Genomic DNA, 19,622 nt, shown 5'->3' with positions numbered 1-19,622 from the left:
ATAGTGTTCGACAAAATTTCAACCTTTAATTCTTCCGATTAATTAGTCTGCATGCGACATACGATGTGAGACTCTTTTTATACATTATTTTATATTAACAAATTATCTTTTAACATTATGTCAAATAAAACGGATGCATTAGGATGATGTATTAGAGATTTCACCCTAACTATAATAACGTCCTCGCTCTCTTTATCTCGCGTAAAAATCGCGTAAATACAAGCTGGCATCCGTCTAGTCAAGAAATATGATAAATGGCGCATTTGCACATATTTAATAATGTAATATGTAATTATCGACCTAATCACTATATTTTCATAAATCATTTATAATAAGCAGCGAATTTCCTTTACATTTCCCTATATCAAGTTTATCGTTATTTAGTATTACATATGGCCGAATCGTTAAAAATCAATTTTATCATTAATAATATCGTAACTGTACGACTAAATAGGGTATTAAAAATCGTTTACATTGTAAGAGAGTACTAATTAATGAATTAAGAAAATACGGGAAAGATATAATAAGTCCACCTTTTCACAACGAAAGATGAAAGACGATCAAGCTATAAAAGATTTCGCTCTGACTTATCTTCGCTCGTAATTAAGTTCCTCGGTTAACGTGCATTAATAATTCTTCGCTGACGGAAAGCTTCGCGAGGAAAAAGTACAAAGTGGTTTTTGCAAATCAAATTGCAAATCAACTGTTTGTGTATGGTTCGCAGCGCATGTGTTCAAGTAGTAGTAAAAAGAAAGGAAAAAGCACATAGAGAAAGAATTGGCAAGATCTTAGCCGAACGAATGCGATAGGCAGGTGTCACGCCATCGCAAACCCCCGGCGCGACGATTACGACGATTACAGGAGGCTCCCGAGGGGTCGAAGAGGGTGGAATCGCCTCCGTTGACATTGCATCACGAAGCACTAACCACATTATTTATGCCACCTCGTAAAACTTGTGGCGTGCCTAAACACACTACTCGTTCCCACCACTCTTCCCCTTTTGCTCGGAAGTTACACAGATCAGAGGAGGGGCAGGAACTTTTGTTTGTGAAGTTCACCACCTCCGCCCGTCGCGTCAGTGGTATTGCTCGTATCACTGATGGTTGAACGACACTAGACGTTACGCGATCCTTACGCCAATCTTGAGCCATGACATCGAAATTCCAGTTTTGACCGAGCAAAGTGATATTAAATGAAAAAATACACTTTACCATCGAGGAAGATATAATATAAAGATATATTTATTACTATTTACATATCTATTTCTGCTCACATATTTTATAATACTGTAAAACTGTAACATTATGTTTATAACCCCTTATAAGTTACAACGGTATAACTATATAGGTATATGTATATATATAGTTATAATACTATGATATCGTACATTAGCGATAGAATTATAAATAATAAGGATTATTTAAATATATTACAATTTTACCACGGTTCGAGAATTTTATATCGAGAGCAAATAATACATGGGTAACTTCAAAGATATAAACTACGCTCTCTTTTAATTATATAATACGTAAATTTTAATTGTTTAAAACGATATTAAATATATGTGATAAATATATGTGTAAAACGGAATTAAATAACGATATTATATATATATATAATAATAACGTGACTAAACATCAGCTTTAGTAATATGTACGTGTGCGTAGTTACACAATGAAATAAATTGAAGAGAAAAAGAGATTAATATTTCTCCGTTACGAATAAATTGCTTTATAGATGAATTTTTCAAACCGAGCTCTCTTGTTTTATCTGTGAAAAATCGTTAGTCCACTCTTTTTTGCTGTAAAAATTTTGTAATTTAATACAACTCACGGAATTAATAAATAACATTTAATAACATGTCCGAATTTTTAATAAAAATAAGTTTAAAATATAGAGAAGGCCAATTCATTTAACTTGTTATTAAATTATATATTATTTAATACTATTATTTTGAATATATTACGACACTATTTAACGTTAAAGTCAGATTTTTTCATTCCGGGAGAAAGATTATTTCTTGTGTAATTAATAAGGGGAAATGAGCTCTTGTAACAACTATTATCGTAATTGGACTACTCAAACGTTAAGTAAATAATATGTCATTTAAAGGAAATCGGCAGATACACGTTTCACGTCGGCGAATGATTCTGAGATGATTTTCCATTGGAAGTTTATTGAATTTTATGAATAAGTTGGTAGTTTGAAATAGAAACAAGAGAATGGAGTTGTTCGCATCAACGTCAATTTTCCAGCATGAAATAAGAAGCATGCAACAAATGAAGGTAAAATAAGAATGGATGCAGTGTGAAATATTGCATGCGTGTAATGATATGCAAGCCGAAAGGGGGTTTCTCGCCGTTACAACGCCGACGCACGGGTTCTTACTAAGGCATTTTTATTATACACGTGAACGTGTATTTGATTAATGTAGACGTATGGAAGACATAGATATCGTTAAGTGAAAATTGATAAAACTTTATTTATAACAGCACCTAATCGTGTTATATACGGAATGTTATAAAAGTATATTTTATCAATTTAGTTGCGAAAAGAGCGAGAAATTATTATAAAATAATGTCTTGTAAATTTCTGTTTCTCTTATTTCACATCAGACATGGAGGATGTCTTTGAAACAATTTCCAGAGTTATTAAAGACTACAAATTGCTTTACGATACGAAAGAATTGAAGATTGAACATAAAATATCGCATGTCTGTAATCGTAGGTTGCTTTAAAAGTTCGTGCTAGAGTTTCCACGTTGGTGTATGCCTAATGAAATACGATTTTCAAGCTATATTTATTGGGTATCCGTAATCGGTCAGCTCGCGTAAACGCCGAACAACGGGAATGCCTTCCATTCGACGTCCATTTTTATTTCTCCATTTCTACGTTCTATTTTTTCTGATCGAAAGCCGTTTCATTCTCAACAAACTGTAAATCTGTGTGCAATTCAATTCGATTTCGTGTGTATTTACTTCTGACAGTATTTATACACTACAAACGTACCGCGACTATAACGCGACTATAACGCGACTATAACGCGACTACAACGCGACTACAACGCCTCCAGATGCCATACAGTACGTTTATAAAGATCTATTTTCATTTCCGTGTTTACTTACAGTTACCGTACTCGATGGAATTGGATTACGACGTAGTCGGTGTTCCGGGCGGTGTTTCCGGAATGATGGCACTGCTTCCTCCCAGAGTGAACGTGTCGGCTAGGGGAGAGGTGCCAGTCACACTGCAAGTCTTTAGGATCAGGCTACCGTGCTCGGGTCTCGTGAGTGCGCAAATTCCTTTGGCTTTGAGGTTGAACGTCACAGCCCCACCTGGTACCAAATACAACGATACCATTTTAGTATTCAAGAGAAACAAGATTTGTTTGAAAGGTAAGTGACAGAACTAATTTACAGGAATTTCCACTGGTTGATATTTCATTTTCGTCAAAGTTGCAGCAACATGGTATATTTTTTGAAAGATATTTGAAAGATACACTCTCCATGAAAATGTCTAGCGCGTTATTAAGACACGTATCCATAAAATCTAACGCAACTTGTTCCGTTTTACCTCTCTTACTCCCTTTAATAATCGTTGTTAAATCGTTTATTTAATGATCGTTAATACGAAGTATTATTTTTATCGGCACCCTGTCAACTGTGTGAGAGCCACGTTAGATCAAACACTTTCACTCCAAGTACGTATATTTTACATACTTGCAATAAGTTGGAAGCGGCAGAAATACTTAGGAACAGAACGTTACTCGTACTCGCGCGTAAAAGGATAACTCGGTACAAAGAAGTTGCTTGAATTTCCCAAATTTTTCTGCTTATTTTTCGAATAGCTCGATGTTAATGGAAACAAATGTACGAGTTAATAGAAGAGAATCTCTGGCTTTCACGAAAACGCGTTCGCGGCACACCGATAAAAGTCTAGCCGTGCGTATGTCACGCGCGAAACGTGTAAACCGTGTCAACGCGTTTACATACAAGTATTTTAACACCGTGGCGAACTGTCGATAATTGGTCGGCTTACGCAATCGCAAATTTAATTAGTACGTTCACCGGGATCGTTGAATACCTTCGTTACAAGCAACGCAATTTCGACGTATTCGCGATTAAAACAGAGAGAGCCGAGCATTCGTTCCGAGTCCCTTTCGGACGCGAATTCTATGCACGATTTATGCCCCTTTGTGCAACACGCAATCGGCAACAACGCCGATGCATAATTTCTGAAAGCAGAATTTCGTGTATGCGAACGCGCTCGCCGTCATACCTGCCCCCTGTGAAAATCGAGTGATTAAACTTTGGTCGCGCCGATGGCCTGGCTAATTTCGTTTAATTACATCGCACGTGTGCCATATACCGCTTTACCCTGGTAACCTGTCGTGTAACTTTATTAATCCTATTCGACCTGGTAAAACTTCGTTTACTCCTTTGTACGTTAACAACTGGATACCGATTACTGGCCAGATAATTACTCGCAATTCGCTTGACAACGAGAAGTGGAGCTGGCCAAATGGTTATAAAGTTTGCAGGAACATGCTTTCTGAAATATAAGCTTGATTAAATATACTCAATATATCGAAAGTTTCGGTCTACGAGCATTTAGCCAAGCTCGATTAATGTAACTTGTTATTTACCTAAAAGTCAGCATGGACTTCATCGATGATAAAAGATGAAGTGATTAAAATGCGAAGAAAGAGAGAAGAAAGCGCGAAACGACATTTGTAAACTGTATAGAAAACTTTCTACTTTACAAAGAAGTATTTCTCAGCAACCAGATCCGAAATACGAATTATTTTTTTATATTCGCGATAGTAGTTCGCTATAAATCCAATTCTAGTGCTTCCGAGTTCAGTTCTTCGAACGAAACGTTTCCCGTGGAAAAAAGGATACGATATGATGTACAGACGTGATTCTCGTGGCAGCAGCCGTGGAAACATCCCATTCCCCGTCCGGAAATCGACAAGAACATCGAGTATCGGGGATCTCGAAGTAGTAGCAACGTTTCGTCAGACAGGTGGATAGAATCGGACTTGGCTGCTGATAGAAACTATACGTGTTTACATCCGAGCGAGTGAGACGAACGCGAAAGGAGAGGGTCAACGAGAGACCGAGGAAACGAAGTGGAAGAAGGGAAGAAGGGAAGAAGGGCAGGAGTTGAAAAAGAAGGTGTGAAAAGGAGAGAAGCGAGATAAGGCGGGAAACGAGAAATGCGAAGGAGAAGATAGAAAGAGCGAGTTGACAGACGCTGATCCGGATCTGGTTACCGGTGCGGGAGGCTACAACGAAAAGCAATCCACCGAATAAAATTGAATCTCGTCAGGAGTCGGTGTATTTAATGAAAGAGAAGAGAGGAAGGATCTCGCTGTCTAAGATCAAGAGGATCGACCACGTAGAAAAGTGGAGTAAAAGAGGTTGGCGAGGGGGTGATGAGGGGGTGATGAGGGGGTAGTAGATAGTAGTAAGACAGCAGGAAGGGTGGGAAATAAGTAAGCAAGCGCTGCGAGGCGAGACTCGTCGACCGATGAGTAGTACTTGCGCGTGTAGACCAAGGTTTCTTCCTCGCCAGAATTTGTTTTCTTCTTCATTTTAGTAGTAGCCCCCGTCCATCATGGCTGTACGGGCGAGGTTCTTTACTTTCTAAGAGGTCCTGCGGAGATCCGAAATCGTTTGGAGACCACTCAAAAATAATCGAATCTCGTGTTGGCTCCTCGAGTGCTCGTATTCCAGCTATGTATACACCGAAAGCTTGAAAACGTTCGATAGCGGTCTTGCAGCAAATATCAGGCAAAGGCGCTGAATGAAAAGAAAAATGTCGGTATAGTGAACGATTTAAATGCCGATATTGTGCGAACTTTTCTCTGAATCCAGTAGTCCACAGGGGCAAAGCGAAGGCGATGCGATGTAAAGCATCCAATGGGGTGGCCGAAGAAGGTTCTTCGTACTTTTAAATTTAAGGTATTGAATAAGCAACATGAATCTCTGAAAGAAGCGAGAAACCCCAGAGGAAAATAAGAGAAATCGTATCTTTTTGTTTGGTCGTTTAGTTGCGTTAAAAACTACGCAAACTTTTTATATCGGTCGCTCGATTGTACGAGTACCTGCGTAAGAGACGACGTACAGGATAACGACGAGAACGTTAACTACTGATCTCTACGATAACGATATCGGTAAATCGTATTAGCTAAAACAATTCCAGCGATATAAAGTTACGTATAAATATACGTTATAATATTATTTTATCACGTTAGAAAATTATTAAATTCACCGCTGGGGAACAGCATGTATTATGCAATAATCGGATGACAGGCGAGTACAAATTAACAAAGTCATGTTCGCCGATAAATCGAAATGTTCTTCGTAATTTCATCGCGACAAATTAACGTTAAATGTATTCGTCGATGTACACGTAGCCATGGTATAAATTTAACGATCGAGAACGTTAAATTTATCAAAGATTAACATACCTAATATTCTCGCAACGTATATCGGTTTAACCTATTTTTACTCGTTAAAATCATTGTGAAATTACTCGACATAGCGGACGGAGCACCGAATATCTAGGCTCTTTTCTAGGTAATTATCAATGTTACTCGTTACTACGTTGATTTGAGAAACCATAGAGTCTAGAGTATCAAACAGTAAACTAACTATACTAACAGTACCATCTATACTCTATTGTATAAAGAAATTTCATTATTATTATTATTATACGACATGTGTATTAGCGTATTTCAAACATTGCAGATATTTTATACATGGGACTTGGCCTTCAAGAAACTGGTTCCTTAAAAATACTTATCGGCGAGTCTCTAACATGTACTAAGAACAGCACTACTGATAAAAGAAGAAACGAATTTTCTATTACTCGATATAATATTATATTTGCTCGAACATGGAGAATAGTTGAATTCGGAATTGCAAGGGCAGATATTATAAAAGAGCAATGAGTAAGATATTATATTTTTCTGTGTTCGATCACTGAATATTCTCCTGATTTTAAGTTTATAATAGGAACGTAGTAGTATTTACAGTAGTTGTCGGAGGATGGTAACTAGATTTTAAATTACTCATCACGGTGAGATTGAAAGCATTTTTCACTCCGCGGGAAACGCCGCAATTTCTGATGAAATTTGTTTCAAGAGAGCAGACGCCGAGCGGTTGAGCGGAAGAACAGCGAAGAACACCGTTCGAAGAGGGTCATTCCATTAATCCCGCAGGGACTTAATTCCAAACCTTCGTAAATCTCGGTTAAGGTTTGTTTGATAGTGTCGGATGGCATCGCCTACTGGGATTTCACCGAGATACACCACTTTTCCTCTAAACGCGCTTTCTCGACTTTGCACTTGTTCTTAAACCTGTGAGTTTCTTGTCGGTGCGTCGACCAAGACCAAGTTTAATCGATCCTATGTCGTCCGCGAGCAGCACGAGCAAATTGATTCCTTTGTGCTTTGCCGACCGTTAATCTCTTCCTTCGACGTTTTTAATTAAAAATCAAGCGCTGCGGTTTCTTTGGACGTGTTAAACTATCGTCTAAACCGTCGAAATTAATTTTGCGACAATCAAAACCATGCGTTTGTGACTTATTCAAGCTAAATAAGCGTTAGAAAAGCTTCGGAGAAAAGAAACAATTGACGACTAATGGAGAATATAGCTGCTAAAGGGAAAAAATAGGTAGTAACGCATATGTATACGTACACCTTCTTCTTTATGGTATTTTTCCTTTTTGGATAAAAATAAGAAAGAAACGTTATACGAACTTGGGTTGTTTGAAGCTTTGTTGCAAAGTGATAATAAAAATAAAAAAATGGGAAGAGAGGAGTATCGTACTTTATTTTAGTTATACAACTGAAATAAATCTATCGTGAGATTTCAAATACTTGATAGAAAACAATTTCGATCTCCAATATTGTCCAATTTCACGCTTTTATGTATCGGTAAGTTTGGAAAAAAGGTCTTCTTTTGGCACGAACGGTAAACGTTTTGAAACAGATTATCAACGCGTAGTAATCACATTGACCGTGCACCTATTCTTTTATTTTTTCTTTTTTTTTTTTTTTTTTTTTTTTGTGGCATAGTAACCACAAATGCATTACCACTGCCATTACTACCAGATATTTTTGTTACAACTTTTTAATGTTGCTTTAAACTACCTATATTTATATGACGTTTTTACCTTGTGTTTCATCGTGGAATATACCGATGAAGTTTAGTTGGGAAAACTTGTAGCGTCAATTTAATAAAGGCAAATTGTGTTTCTAATGCAATTGATTTTTAGCAGAAAATTCTCAAGACCAAGGGATGTTAAATATTCTTCGTTAGCTGCGACAGTAAATAGCAATTGCACGAATGATGCCATAATTTAAATCGACGTATGCTAACTAGGCAGAACAAGCAAACGAACAATTAAGGGTCGGGTAAACTTATCAACAATTCAATTAGCTTCGCGGGAAGCGAAAGGATGAAACAACAAAAGTGTAATGGCTCTGGCGAAAGGAACTTGCAACTGCGATCGCGCGGCGGAAAGAACGAAAACCAAAGTTACTTAAAAAAGTTTCTCGCGTGGTCTGCTTCGGTGAGTATTGTGCCATGTAAGAGGGGACACTTTAAAAAGATGTCGGTTCCTGCAAATAAATAAGAAAAGATTTCTGTAAGAAGTTGGACGTAGCAGGAAAAGCAGCTACGAGCCCGCGCGATTTATTTAACTTTTTCCACCGGCCTTCCCTTCGCCCCCTCTCATTCTTCCTTCCTTTTCCTTCGTCCCTGCGCGCATCTCATCGCGCTCCGGCAAATTCTTCCTCGTCCGAGTGTTTCGCGAACGTTTCCGTCGTTATCGTGTAAAGCTCGTCTGTCTGCTTTGCGTTATTTATCCTGGCAACGGCACGAATCCTGTTTTTCCTGCCACTTTGTCTGGAACAAAACGAGACAGTGCAGGCGGATAAAAAGGATGCGATTCGTTAAAAGCGGGACACGAATTTACATTGTTCAGCGGCTTGTACTTTCGGTAAGAAATCCTTGTAATATCGAGAAATTGCTTGCTCATGGTTCCAGGTAATATGATTAAGAAAGTTTTACATCACTTTGCGAGAATACGTTCTTGAAAAAGCTGCAGTTTTAAATTACGATGTAGTTTAATCGAATGAAAACATGCGCGTGTAAGTTCGCCGTGAACAGGGTTCACGCGAGTGTTTCGGAAGCAAAGTTATTGAGAATGAGTTGCAAAAGTCAACTAAATTAATGTACGAAGTGTATTTATAATATTTCAGAAGAAGGAGAAGTTTAATAGATATGTTTTCTAGCTGTACGTTAGCTTGTTTTATCACATGAAAGTGGTAAGTTAATTTATTAAGCGTGTCTACATTCTTGTTGAGTTGAAGATGATGAATTATGTAAAAATGGTGCATGTGAAGGGCCAAAGTATGATTTTCTAAAGTATGACGTTTAGAAAATAAATTGAAAATATTTTCGACGCAACTTTGTTTTAAGCAAAATAGACGTTATTGACGTCAGTTTCTTTATCTTTGATATCGTTCAGGAAATCACGCGCCTGTACATACGGTTGATCTTGCCAAAGGGAAACTTATTATTTTTTTAAATTAAATGTTTAATTAACACATGCCAGAGATTGCTAGGAAGGTATATGTAAAAAAATTAATTATATTACCAATATAAATATATTCGACGAAAACGAATATAAATATTTTAAGTGTAAAACTGAACGCAGCTAGAGATATTTCGAATACGTTGATTAAAATAGTACTTGGCTCGAAACTCGAGTTATATCGTTGTATAAAATACGCGTGATAACACTCATGACCTAAATCAACTTAATGAATTTCTAAAGCGAACCAAGCGGGGTGGCTGTAAAGCCAACTACCAGCGTGTAATTTTCAAAGCTTTATGTCCACGTATTAAAGGGTAACCTATTCATGTATTTTATATCTAGATAAATACACAGACCCGTGCACTTTTACTGTTAAATAAGTAAACGGAGCTTCGTAAGAATTCAAGTCCAGGAAGTGGAAACGTGTAATAATATAGCAGGTACCGTGGAAAACAACCGTTAATAAGAAACCATTAATGTAATGTTTTATCAGTTCGTAGCCAACAGGAAAATTAATTATAAACTATCTTTTTGCTTTATCGTTCGCTTCAGAATGAGAAACACCAAGTATAAGTGGAATAGAGAAAAATTCGTCATCTGATTTATTCGTATCAGGATGTCTCGAACGACTACGTCTTGATATTCTTGTGCTGCAAGTAGCGCCCACTTCTTTATTTACACTCTGTGTACGTTCCCTGCTACAATACGCTGAGACCATCCATTTACTCGTGCGATCTTACAAATTTTCGGTTACTTATTTCATCGAAAAATCTGGTTCAAAGGTAAAATTACAGCTGTGGCCTGTATGACTCTACTCCTTTTATTAAAGGAATCGGAGCTCGGGTTTTCATTAAAAACGTCGAACAAACAGAAGAACGTCTTCAAAGAATGAAAGTATAGTTTCGAAAGCAAAGCGAAGCACCGGTGCAACTTATTACAGTTCACCCTACCTTTACGATCCCGTTTGTGGAACAGAAAGGATCCTGAAAGATAAGGAACGGAAATTTAAATCAAAGGAATACCGGGCGTGGAAAACGCGATAGAAGCTTATCAATTTCCAATAAAATCGTAACGATATGAACGTTTCTTATTTCGAGGTATAAACTTCGAGATAGAAATCTAGTCGATAAAACGAACACATTTTCATAAAAGGCACGAATCTCGTATTTAATTTAAATCGTTTAATTTAAACGACCGGAGGAAAATGCTAAGACTCTATTTTTTAGCCCTCGAGACGGCAACGATTCAAAGGAGGCAACCGGTAAAGAGTTATGTAGGGTGGAAAGCGGAAACGAACGTGAAAGGAAATACGAACGAGGTTCCAAGGATGACCGTGCCTTGTAGAAAACTCGTCGTAGTTTGTGGCGAACCAAGAGGGCAGCAGGGACGATTCCTCGCGTTCGAGTACGCTCTTAATCTGCTATTCCACGATTGCTCCATGCTGCTGTTCGAAAGTGGCTCGATACATGTAGAACGAACAATCGAACAGCGTGTCAACGATTGTTCGATAAAATCACCTGTCTCGCTTGCCACGGAATGCACCGTGCCAGGGAGGAGGGAGGGAGGGTGTGGTTCAATCGGTAAAATGGATCGTCTACGGCGTAATGCGGCTTCAACACATTTTGTGAATGTAATACAATTATTTTACGCCAGTACAGGGGAGTCCGCTCATTAAATCGCTCACGAATCTATGTTAATGGCTGCGTTTCTCTGTTATTACGCTGTCAAAGTGCATGGCCAAATTTTTTAACGAGATTTCAACGCCGCGTGATGCGTTTCCTTGACTATAGGTTATCGTTAATAATGTGTATATAAATTTAATCAGTTGATCGACGAAAGCGCTTCTGACCAAGGTTAAAAATCTATCCTTATATACATATATCTTAATTTAAAACTTTAGAGAAGATAATAATTCTTAAAATTGTTAACGTTGTATCGAAAAATATTATTAACTCGTTATTTATCTCATTTTCAGCAAATGTTGTAGTATTTGTGCGCAGAGATGTACATACGTAATTTCCACACTTTGATTCATGTATTACGGAGCACGAAATACATAGCTAGATATTATAGAAACGATAAGTCGGATTACTCAAAGATACGAAAACGAAATTACTAGGATTTTTGTTGCAGGTGTACAAACACCTCCCAGAAACGATTCGGTACGTTTGGAACCAGGACCTTTGGTGAATGGTGCTGGAGCTCTTTATATCGCCGCAACTTGTGCGTGCGCTTTGATATTAGTCGTTGGAAGCGTAGCAAGCGCCGTGTACATTCGCAACAGCAAGGCTCGCATTCAAGAATCCCAGTAAGTATATACAATTTCCATATGCCGGTTATCACTTTGCTACGAATTCCGGTTTCACGTACGAATTGCCCAGGAAATTTACTTTTAACTCGGTTAGACGAAAGTAATGGTTAAATATACTTTGCAAGTTGCGAATCTTGACGTTATCTGAATAATTCCTTTCTTTCATCGCGTCAAATTCACAGCTGCGAATACAAAAAAGTTCCTTTCCCGTTTTCTAATTATTTATCGTTAATTTAACAAAAATAAGTCGATTAATTATAAGACTAAAGCGGCTAATTAACATTAATCTCTATAGTTAAACGTTTAAACGAAGCTTTACTAGCAAGTATATCGGAAACTCGTGTCAAAATTCAATTTGTAAGCATCTCTTGTATAATCAAAAATTAATCGTTCGATTAAAATTTCTGACGCAGTGTAAGCTGTGTGCTGATAATGAAACAGACGCGTGTCCTGCACCGTTTTATGTCCTGATAACTAACCTTTAAGATTCGTATTTAAAAATGTTTGTTATCGAATAAATCGTCACGATGCAGATGAGATTATCGATACCTTTGTACATACGTAAGAAACTTTACAACAATGCCGTTTTATCATTCGCTTTGAAGAATAAGACAAAGTTTTTTGTACTAAACTAAATCGCCGTTCTTTAATGAATATTTATCGTCTTCGAATTAAACGTTAGAAAACCGATTAAAACATATTACGGGATTGATGTACTCACAAAGCGATATGTTTCTTCAGTTCAATGATCGTTCTTCTTAATTAGTAGTGTTAAGTAAGCAGTACACATGCTGTAAATGCAAAGGGGAAAATTTTGTAGTTGCCACTTTCGGGAAATCGGTACAAGTACTGCAAAATGCAGTACAGGCGGCCATCTTGCCGCCTATATTTGTATTTTGTAGACGAAGAATACATAAATATTTTCAGTAGTGCTTTAAATTCTGATTGGCATTTCAAATGTCGTAAACGTACGCGAATAAGCGTACCTTCCCGCGAAGATAAAAGCCACTTGTTAAACGACCTAATCTGATCATGTCACGAATAGAATCGGACACAAGCGAATAAATGAAAATCAGCGGCAAACGGGACGTTGGAACGCGGCGACGCGTAGGCCACTGACTGCTCATAAGATTCGCACGGTTGGCAGGTTTTCACGTATCGTCGCGCGCGCGCCAGGCGCATTCTCATTTTCCACCAGCAACCGGAGAGTGAAAAGTCGTGGACGTACGTTGCCGGTTGTCGTGAATCTTCCGCTGGATACGGCAACTGCCGAGTTGGGCTGGTCTCTCTCGGCCCGGTTCACCTTAGGGAAGAGACAGAAGGGCAGAGAAAGATTTCTACACCCCCGCGGGAAATTCATGGGATAAGCTGGATAGGAACTCGTCCGCATGAAATATCCTTTCAATAAGCCCCGGTGATACGTCGGTCGCTTGCCACGGCAGCCGACATTTTATTGCACGGCTACACGCCCCCGTTCGAAAGAGGACTCCTGCGGGAGAGAATGTAAGCAGCGAATTCAGAGGGATGGAATCGCTCTCCATCTTCGCCTGTTCCTCGCCTTTTCTCCTGCTATCTCGCCTCCGCTCGACTCGTCTTTCCCTCTGTGCGAACCACTTGTCTCCTTTGCAGATGTACGGAACGAACTAGCTCAGTCTGGCATCATGGGAAAATGCTTCTCTTATTTGTACCGATCGACTGAAATGCTTCGCATCCGTCTAGAATGAAAGCTTCCGAAGGGTTCATGAAGTCATTATACCGCAATTTTTCTTTCTTCGCGTCCGATTCGCCTGCCTTGTAAAAATTATTTCGACTCCTCTCTTACTTTAGTCGTTTGACTTTTAGATATAGACAGTAATTTGTCTGTTGAGATGCGATAGTTGCAAAAATTTGATATCTGTATATATATATACATATTATATACTTAAAAAGTTACTATAAACTTTGAAAGATACCGTTGTGATAAGTACGTGTTTGATATCAGACATTAACTGAACATCGTATAAAGATGGTTTTTCCATCGAGCTTTTATAACCTATTTCATGATGCATAAATTATTAGCTATACGTATATAGCAAAGCAACTTATCCAAGAAGATTGCGGTAAAAGAAGATCTGAGGCAAAGTTTCAAGAAGGGAGAACTTTTACTTCCCTTGTACTTGCTTCTATACTACCTCTCCAGCTTTTCTCTTCTTTATGCGAACTCGTCGTATACTTCCTTTGAATATATTAGTTCTTCCTAGACTTTTGGCACGCGATTTTTCACGCGACTTACGAAAAAAAAAAAAAAAGTATCGTTCAAATTTTCGACAACGTGATCCACTCCGTTCTATTCGTTTCTAATTTTTGTTTCTCCTTACAATTAACAATTAACCGCTTATACTTCGTCGCTATAATTTTTGTAGATGATTCAAATATATAAATTAATAGACAGATTATATCGCAATCTGTTTCCGTCCTACAGGACTGACATAACATAGTCAAATTATGACATGACATAGTCCAAATAGCAAGGCAGTTTCACGAGCAAAAGTAGGTCCAAAAAAGATGCAAGTACAATTTCTACGAACATATTCCAAGGTCTACGTGCTTTATTTTACGAAACACCGAAACAATTTTTCCTGTTATTTGCTCGATGCTTGTAATTTCTACAAAATTGTACATTTGATTCGATCCGAGTGACGGTGTGTCCAAGCACGAATAAAAATCAAGCAAAATTAATCAAGTTTCTTAAAAACATGTCTCGTACGAAGAAAATCGTATTCTGTATCTTTAACTTCTTTCTTCGTGTATAATCACCTTCTTGACATATCCATGAAAACTGAATGGTGCATTGCGCTTTGTTCTGACATTTCATGGACATTCCAGTTCACTTTTTCAAGGCGGACCCGAAACCCGAAGCTGAAGTTTTAATTCGCTGATCTAATTAAAAACTCGATCGAAAGCCGAAAGACCACACATACGTGTCAGCTGATCATTGTGAAAATTTAAAGTCTAGAAATCGCCTTGTTCTCGATTCTGCAGGTAGAATACCTTGGAAATATGTATTCGAATTAAATGAAATAGTTTCATTAACAGAAATACCCTGCGAGGTATTATAAATAAATGTTCTACGAAGCACGTTATTAGATTAAAACCCGTACCAAGTCTAACTTTAATTAAGAGACGCTCTTTGCAATACACGTATTTAACGCTCGAGCGTACGAGAAATCTACTTAACGGCAGGCAGGTAGGAGAGCCTCTAGGTTACGTAAGTAGGTACTTCAATTACACATTCAATTGAAACTCCGTTATATCTGGTATTAAGGAATTAAATACTTTCTTGCTCGATTGCCCGATATCGACGAAACGAATCTCACAGCACGATAAAATTATAAAAATGAGATCAAAAGGCAAAAACTTTCACCGACCTTTCATCTTCGTTCCCTTTGTACGCGGCCTTTCCGATTTCCCCCAAAGTAGACCAATTGTCTCCTGACGGGCATTATTAAATCTTTTGAAGCTCCTCGTCATGAATTTTTCTTCAAAAGCAAATAGTTCGAGATCCCTTTTGACGACGAATATTACCGAGCCGCTAATTTTAATACGTACCTATTTCTGCCTTTTCTACTACCGATTCTTATCGTCTACTGAGTATCGTCGTGTTCAAATGTATTATTCATTCAACGTATTATCCTTTTCATGCCAGACTCGTAAATATATCAATTTTCACTTCCGCGTTAAAGTAACGTTGAATCTTTTTTTTTTTTTTTTGTTCTTAAGTATACAGATTAGAGAGACGAGTGTTGCAACAAACGTAGTATAATAACGTAACGATTAATTGATCATAATAAAGATGAATTCATTATTTCCAGAATTATCTGATAATTTCACGTTCGAAATACACTTTTTGTTTGTGTATTTGTTACGGTTTTTTTTCTATAAAATACCTCTATAGATACGAGGGTTTGTGGTTCGTAGTTGGATCGTACAATTCAGTAAATCATCACGTTATGTTGCGCCACGAGCCTGTTGTACAATAATTTACTAATTAATAATATTGGTCGAAAGGTAATAATATTAATAGACTTCTGTTGCGCGAACAATACGTAGAAGCTTATAATATTTTGATCATCGGAATTGTAATTTGTAAGTATAAATAATTTTTGAGCGTAGCTATCGAATTTCTTGAATATTTTGATATAAGGAGAATCTACTTTATGTCGCTATTGGCATACGTTAAAACCTGTTGCGATCTACAACAGCGAAATAGCGGAAACTGTGATTTCTCAAAAAATAGTTTGTTGAAATTATTTCTAATTAAAAATTAACTCGCAACCTCGAAAGTGCAATATATTCCAGCACATATCTTTTCCTCCTACTTCTCGGTAGCGGTATATTTATCGCGAAAGTAACTGTAAAATCTGTAGGGGAGAAGGAATTTTATTTGGAAGCGGGCGGCATTAAATTTTTACCTACCTATTCCCACGACGAAGAAGATATGCTTACTCGAAAGAATAGCTTCGTTTCATGTCATAAAAGATATTTACTTTTATAGCTCGATTATCACGAACGAACAAAAAACTTTCCATGTTTTATCTTTCGATTCATATTTGATTCATCACCGATTTTTTGAAATCATTCAAAACTCGCGTATCTAACGAAAATACATTCTGCTCTTACATTTATACGATATGTAATGTCACGTATTATATTTTGCAAATAGTATTAGGCGAACCATCGATTCTTACGTAGATTCTAAGATAGTTGCAAAGACGGTATCTTCTATTAAGATATTACATTTTACCAAGAAGTACATTGCGAATGTGTTTAACGGAAACATTTCGTTTCGTTTTCATTTCGCAAAGTAACGGTAGTTGCAGTTTCAATAACAGTTTCCGATGAATTTTCGACCATTGCTCAAACGTCCACAACCACTAAGGCTGTAATCTGAAATTTTAATACATCGAGTAGGCACTTTTATCATGGCCCCCCAACAGGGGAATATTTTTATGGAACGGAAATTTTAGGAGAAAGGGAGGACAGAAGTAGCCCTTCTTCTTCTGAAAATGCCTCCTTACCTCGTTTCCCGCGGCGTCTTTCGCTTTGGGGAAGTCCCGGCGCGGCATGGGCCAATTGTCTCTCGAGGGATATATTAGCTCTTTTGAGTCTTTCCAGGCTGATAACGCGCGGGAAAACGAGAGTCCTTCTCCGGCCCTTATACGTCTCCTTCGGGGGCGAGGCTGCAGATTTTACATCCGTCCGCTCCAGTAAACACAGCATCCACCCTTGCACCCTCGTTCCCGTTACCATGTCGATCTCGACTCTAGGCGTAAAACACGACTTTGAGATTGGACAAGAACACGTTGTCCTTTGCGGCGAAATATTCCATTCACAAACAGAGACAAGGAATTTCTTCGCGCTTGTTCCTTATTGTTCGTCATGTACAGTAGATATTTCGTCCTATGCTCTTGATAATATCTTTACGCAAAAAATGTGTATAGCATTTTATTTTAAATACGATATCAAGTTTATGATCTCGTTAGACCGGTGCGTATGAAATATATCGATACTGCAAAGTTCTAATACGATAAAAGGCCAATACTATCCATTAAATGTTGTCTTATCGTCGATTATCAAGTATATTAAAGGACATGAAATTTACTATATATCACGTATATTTATCGTTAGGGATATTTGAAATAAAAGTATCAAAATCTTATTACTGATCGTCGTAATTAAACGGAATAACTAACATCCGGTTATAACAATTATATAGATTTGAAAATTTACAAGGAAACCGAAACAGCTTTTATGTACGTGTTGTTGAAACGTGAAACTGGTTCGAGAAATGTCAGTAACTTCATATAAATTGAACGGGATGTAAACAGTGGTTCATGCATAACGATCCATGTATCAATGTTGAAACAGCCTGTAGCGATAAAGTCGACTGTAAACGTTACAAATTGAACAGCGTTTTTTAATTTAATGCACCGATAAATTACGGCTACGTATTTGCTATGTATTCGCTACGTATTTATACAGAAATTATCGCGCACGGATGTGTCACTAGCAGCGAAATAAAGTAAATCGGGCATGCTAAATCCGAGCTCGTACTACGGCATAAAATATAAGCCCGTCCTCGGACATGAATACAAAGAATTGGGGAAAAAAACCGAGCGTGGAATATTTGAAATCGTTGGCGCAATGTGTTTCTCTTTTTCGTTCACCTTTTTGCCGAATCGCGGTAGTGGATTTACATGCGCAAAACGGCCAATAAATCCGACGAAATATCGGAATTACCGTTCCTCCGCGAATTCTCTCTCGGTATTTTAGTTTTCTCGGTATCCGTACCTCCGTTTATCGTTCTGCTCGTCTTCTGTCTCGCCGCTTTTGAGCCTCTTTCTGCTCTAATATCTCGCTGCAAAGGGGAACGAGACCCTCTTTGAAAATTTTTCCCCGCAGGCTAAGCGGTAATTTCACACGCCACGAGGACTTTTCGCGGGATCGATCATACCGGATACGTCGCCGAATGTGTTCGCCAACCTTCTGTTACGTCGAGTTACGAATTTCAGGAAAAAACCAACGAAAGATCTTCGGGATTTATGCGGACATTGTGAAACTCGATGTGAATAATAAACGAAGTCATAAAACTTGATTCTCAGACTGATTAACATGGCAAGAAAAAACTATTTTATCTCATAGAATAAATTATCATTACGTGGAAATAAAAATGTGGAACTATAAATATTTCATTACGTAGTATGAATTTCACTGGCAAGCTACAACCTCTTTCTGGCTAAACTTTTGAACAAAAAATTTCAAATAATACATCTCGCGCCATTAGAACATTGAAAAGAAATGGAAAATATTTTATCGTAGGCGAGAGATTGTCATCCTTGTTCTAGCGTTATTGGAAATTCGCATAAAAGCATCGAGGTGTCAAAGGCAATTCAGTGGATTAGAATGAATGCAGCGATGAGGCAGGAAAAAGCTAGCAGCAGCGCAGCGGTAGCAAGTGTGTCTCGCGATTATAACTCATGCAACTCGGGTCCCGGTGCAAAGCATGTCGTGCGTTGCAGAAATAATTAGCCTCGTGTATAATCATTAACCGGTGGCTACAGGATCGTCTGTTCTTTCAGGAAAACACTGCCCTGCTGTAGCAATTCGGCGGCAGACACCGGCGGCTTAGCCAGAAGTTCTGTCCTGGTTAGGGTCGACCCACGACCCGGAAGCGCGAATTCCGGAAGTTACGCAACCATTGCCGACCTAGAGCCACTCTATGCGAGACCTTGCGGTTCCAGAGCGAGTTACTACGCTTCCAGCCATGTGACGCATCTGAGCCAGGTATAGTGCAAAATCATTTTACGGAAACTTCGCCAAGATATTGCATTAAGTACCTGCATACGTTGGTTTCGAACCGGCGGAATGTGAAACTCTCCAGGCAGGAGATGCGCTGCCGAGTTGCCTGTAAAGTTTCCGAGTTTAACCGAGTGCAGCCCTATCTTACGTGTCACGAAACATCCGTGCCACGGTCTAATCGATTTTATATTTGATTGAACGTGATATACGATTTAACGGAGATCGTACGGAGCTGGTTTAAATTCTTGAAAACGCGTTAAAGTATCGAGACGACAGATTTAGAAGTGTTTGTTTCTTTAGACGAATCTCTCAATCGTGTCGATCCTTCCAAATTGATGACAATTGAAAATTATCATTATTAT

At 38.2% G+C, this 19,622-nt stretch overlaps 1 protein-coding gene and 1 long non-coding RNA gene across 4 annotated transcripts in view; one reads left to right on the top strand and one right to left on the bottom strand.

Moving 5' to 3' along the window:
- The window catches only part of LOC122571612, a 98,525-nt gene that overhangs the window by 3,315 nt on the left and 75,588 nt on the right, over positions 1 to 19,622 (bottom strand). For both annotated transcript variants that reach the window (XR_006318122.1, XR_006318123.1), the window contains exon 2: positions 3,125 to 3,334. This is a non-coding gene — a long non-coding RNA (uncharacterized LOC122571612). The remainder of the gene's footprint in view (positions 1 to 3,124; positions 3,335 to 19,622) is intronic.
- The window catches only part of LOC122571599 (tyrosine-protein kinase Drl), a 104,103-nt gene that overhangs the window by 68,882 nt on the left and 15,599 nt on the right, over positions 1 to 19,622 (top strand). For both annotated transcript variants that reach the window (XM_043735557.1, XM_043735558.1), the window contains 3 exons: positions 3,127 to 3,394; positions 11,745 to 11,919; positions 19,041 to 19,245. In XM_043735557.1, coding sequence (XP_043591492.1) covers positions 3,127 to 3,394; positions 11,745 to 11,919; positions 19,041 to 19,245 — 648 coding nt within the window. The remainder of the gene's footprint in view (positions 1 to 3,126; positions 3,395 to 11,744; positions 11,920 to 19,040; positions 19,246 to 19,622) is intronic.

This window comes from Bombus pyrosoma, linkage group LG10 (genome assembly GCF_014825855.1).
Source record: "Bombus pyrosoma isolate SC7728 linkage group LG10, ASM1482585v1, whole genome shotgun sequence".
NCBI classification, from domain to species: domain Eukaryota; kingdom Metazoa; phylum Arthropoda; class Insecta; order Hymenoptera; family Apidae; genus Bombus; species Bombus pyrosoma.
Note: the sequence above shows the minus strand (reverse complement) of the source record. Positions and strands in the feature narration are given on the sequence as shown.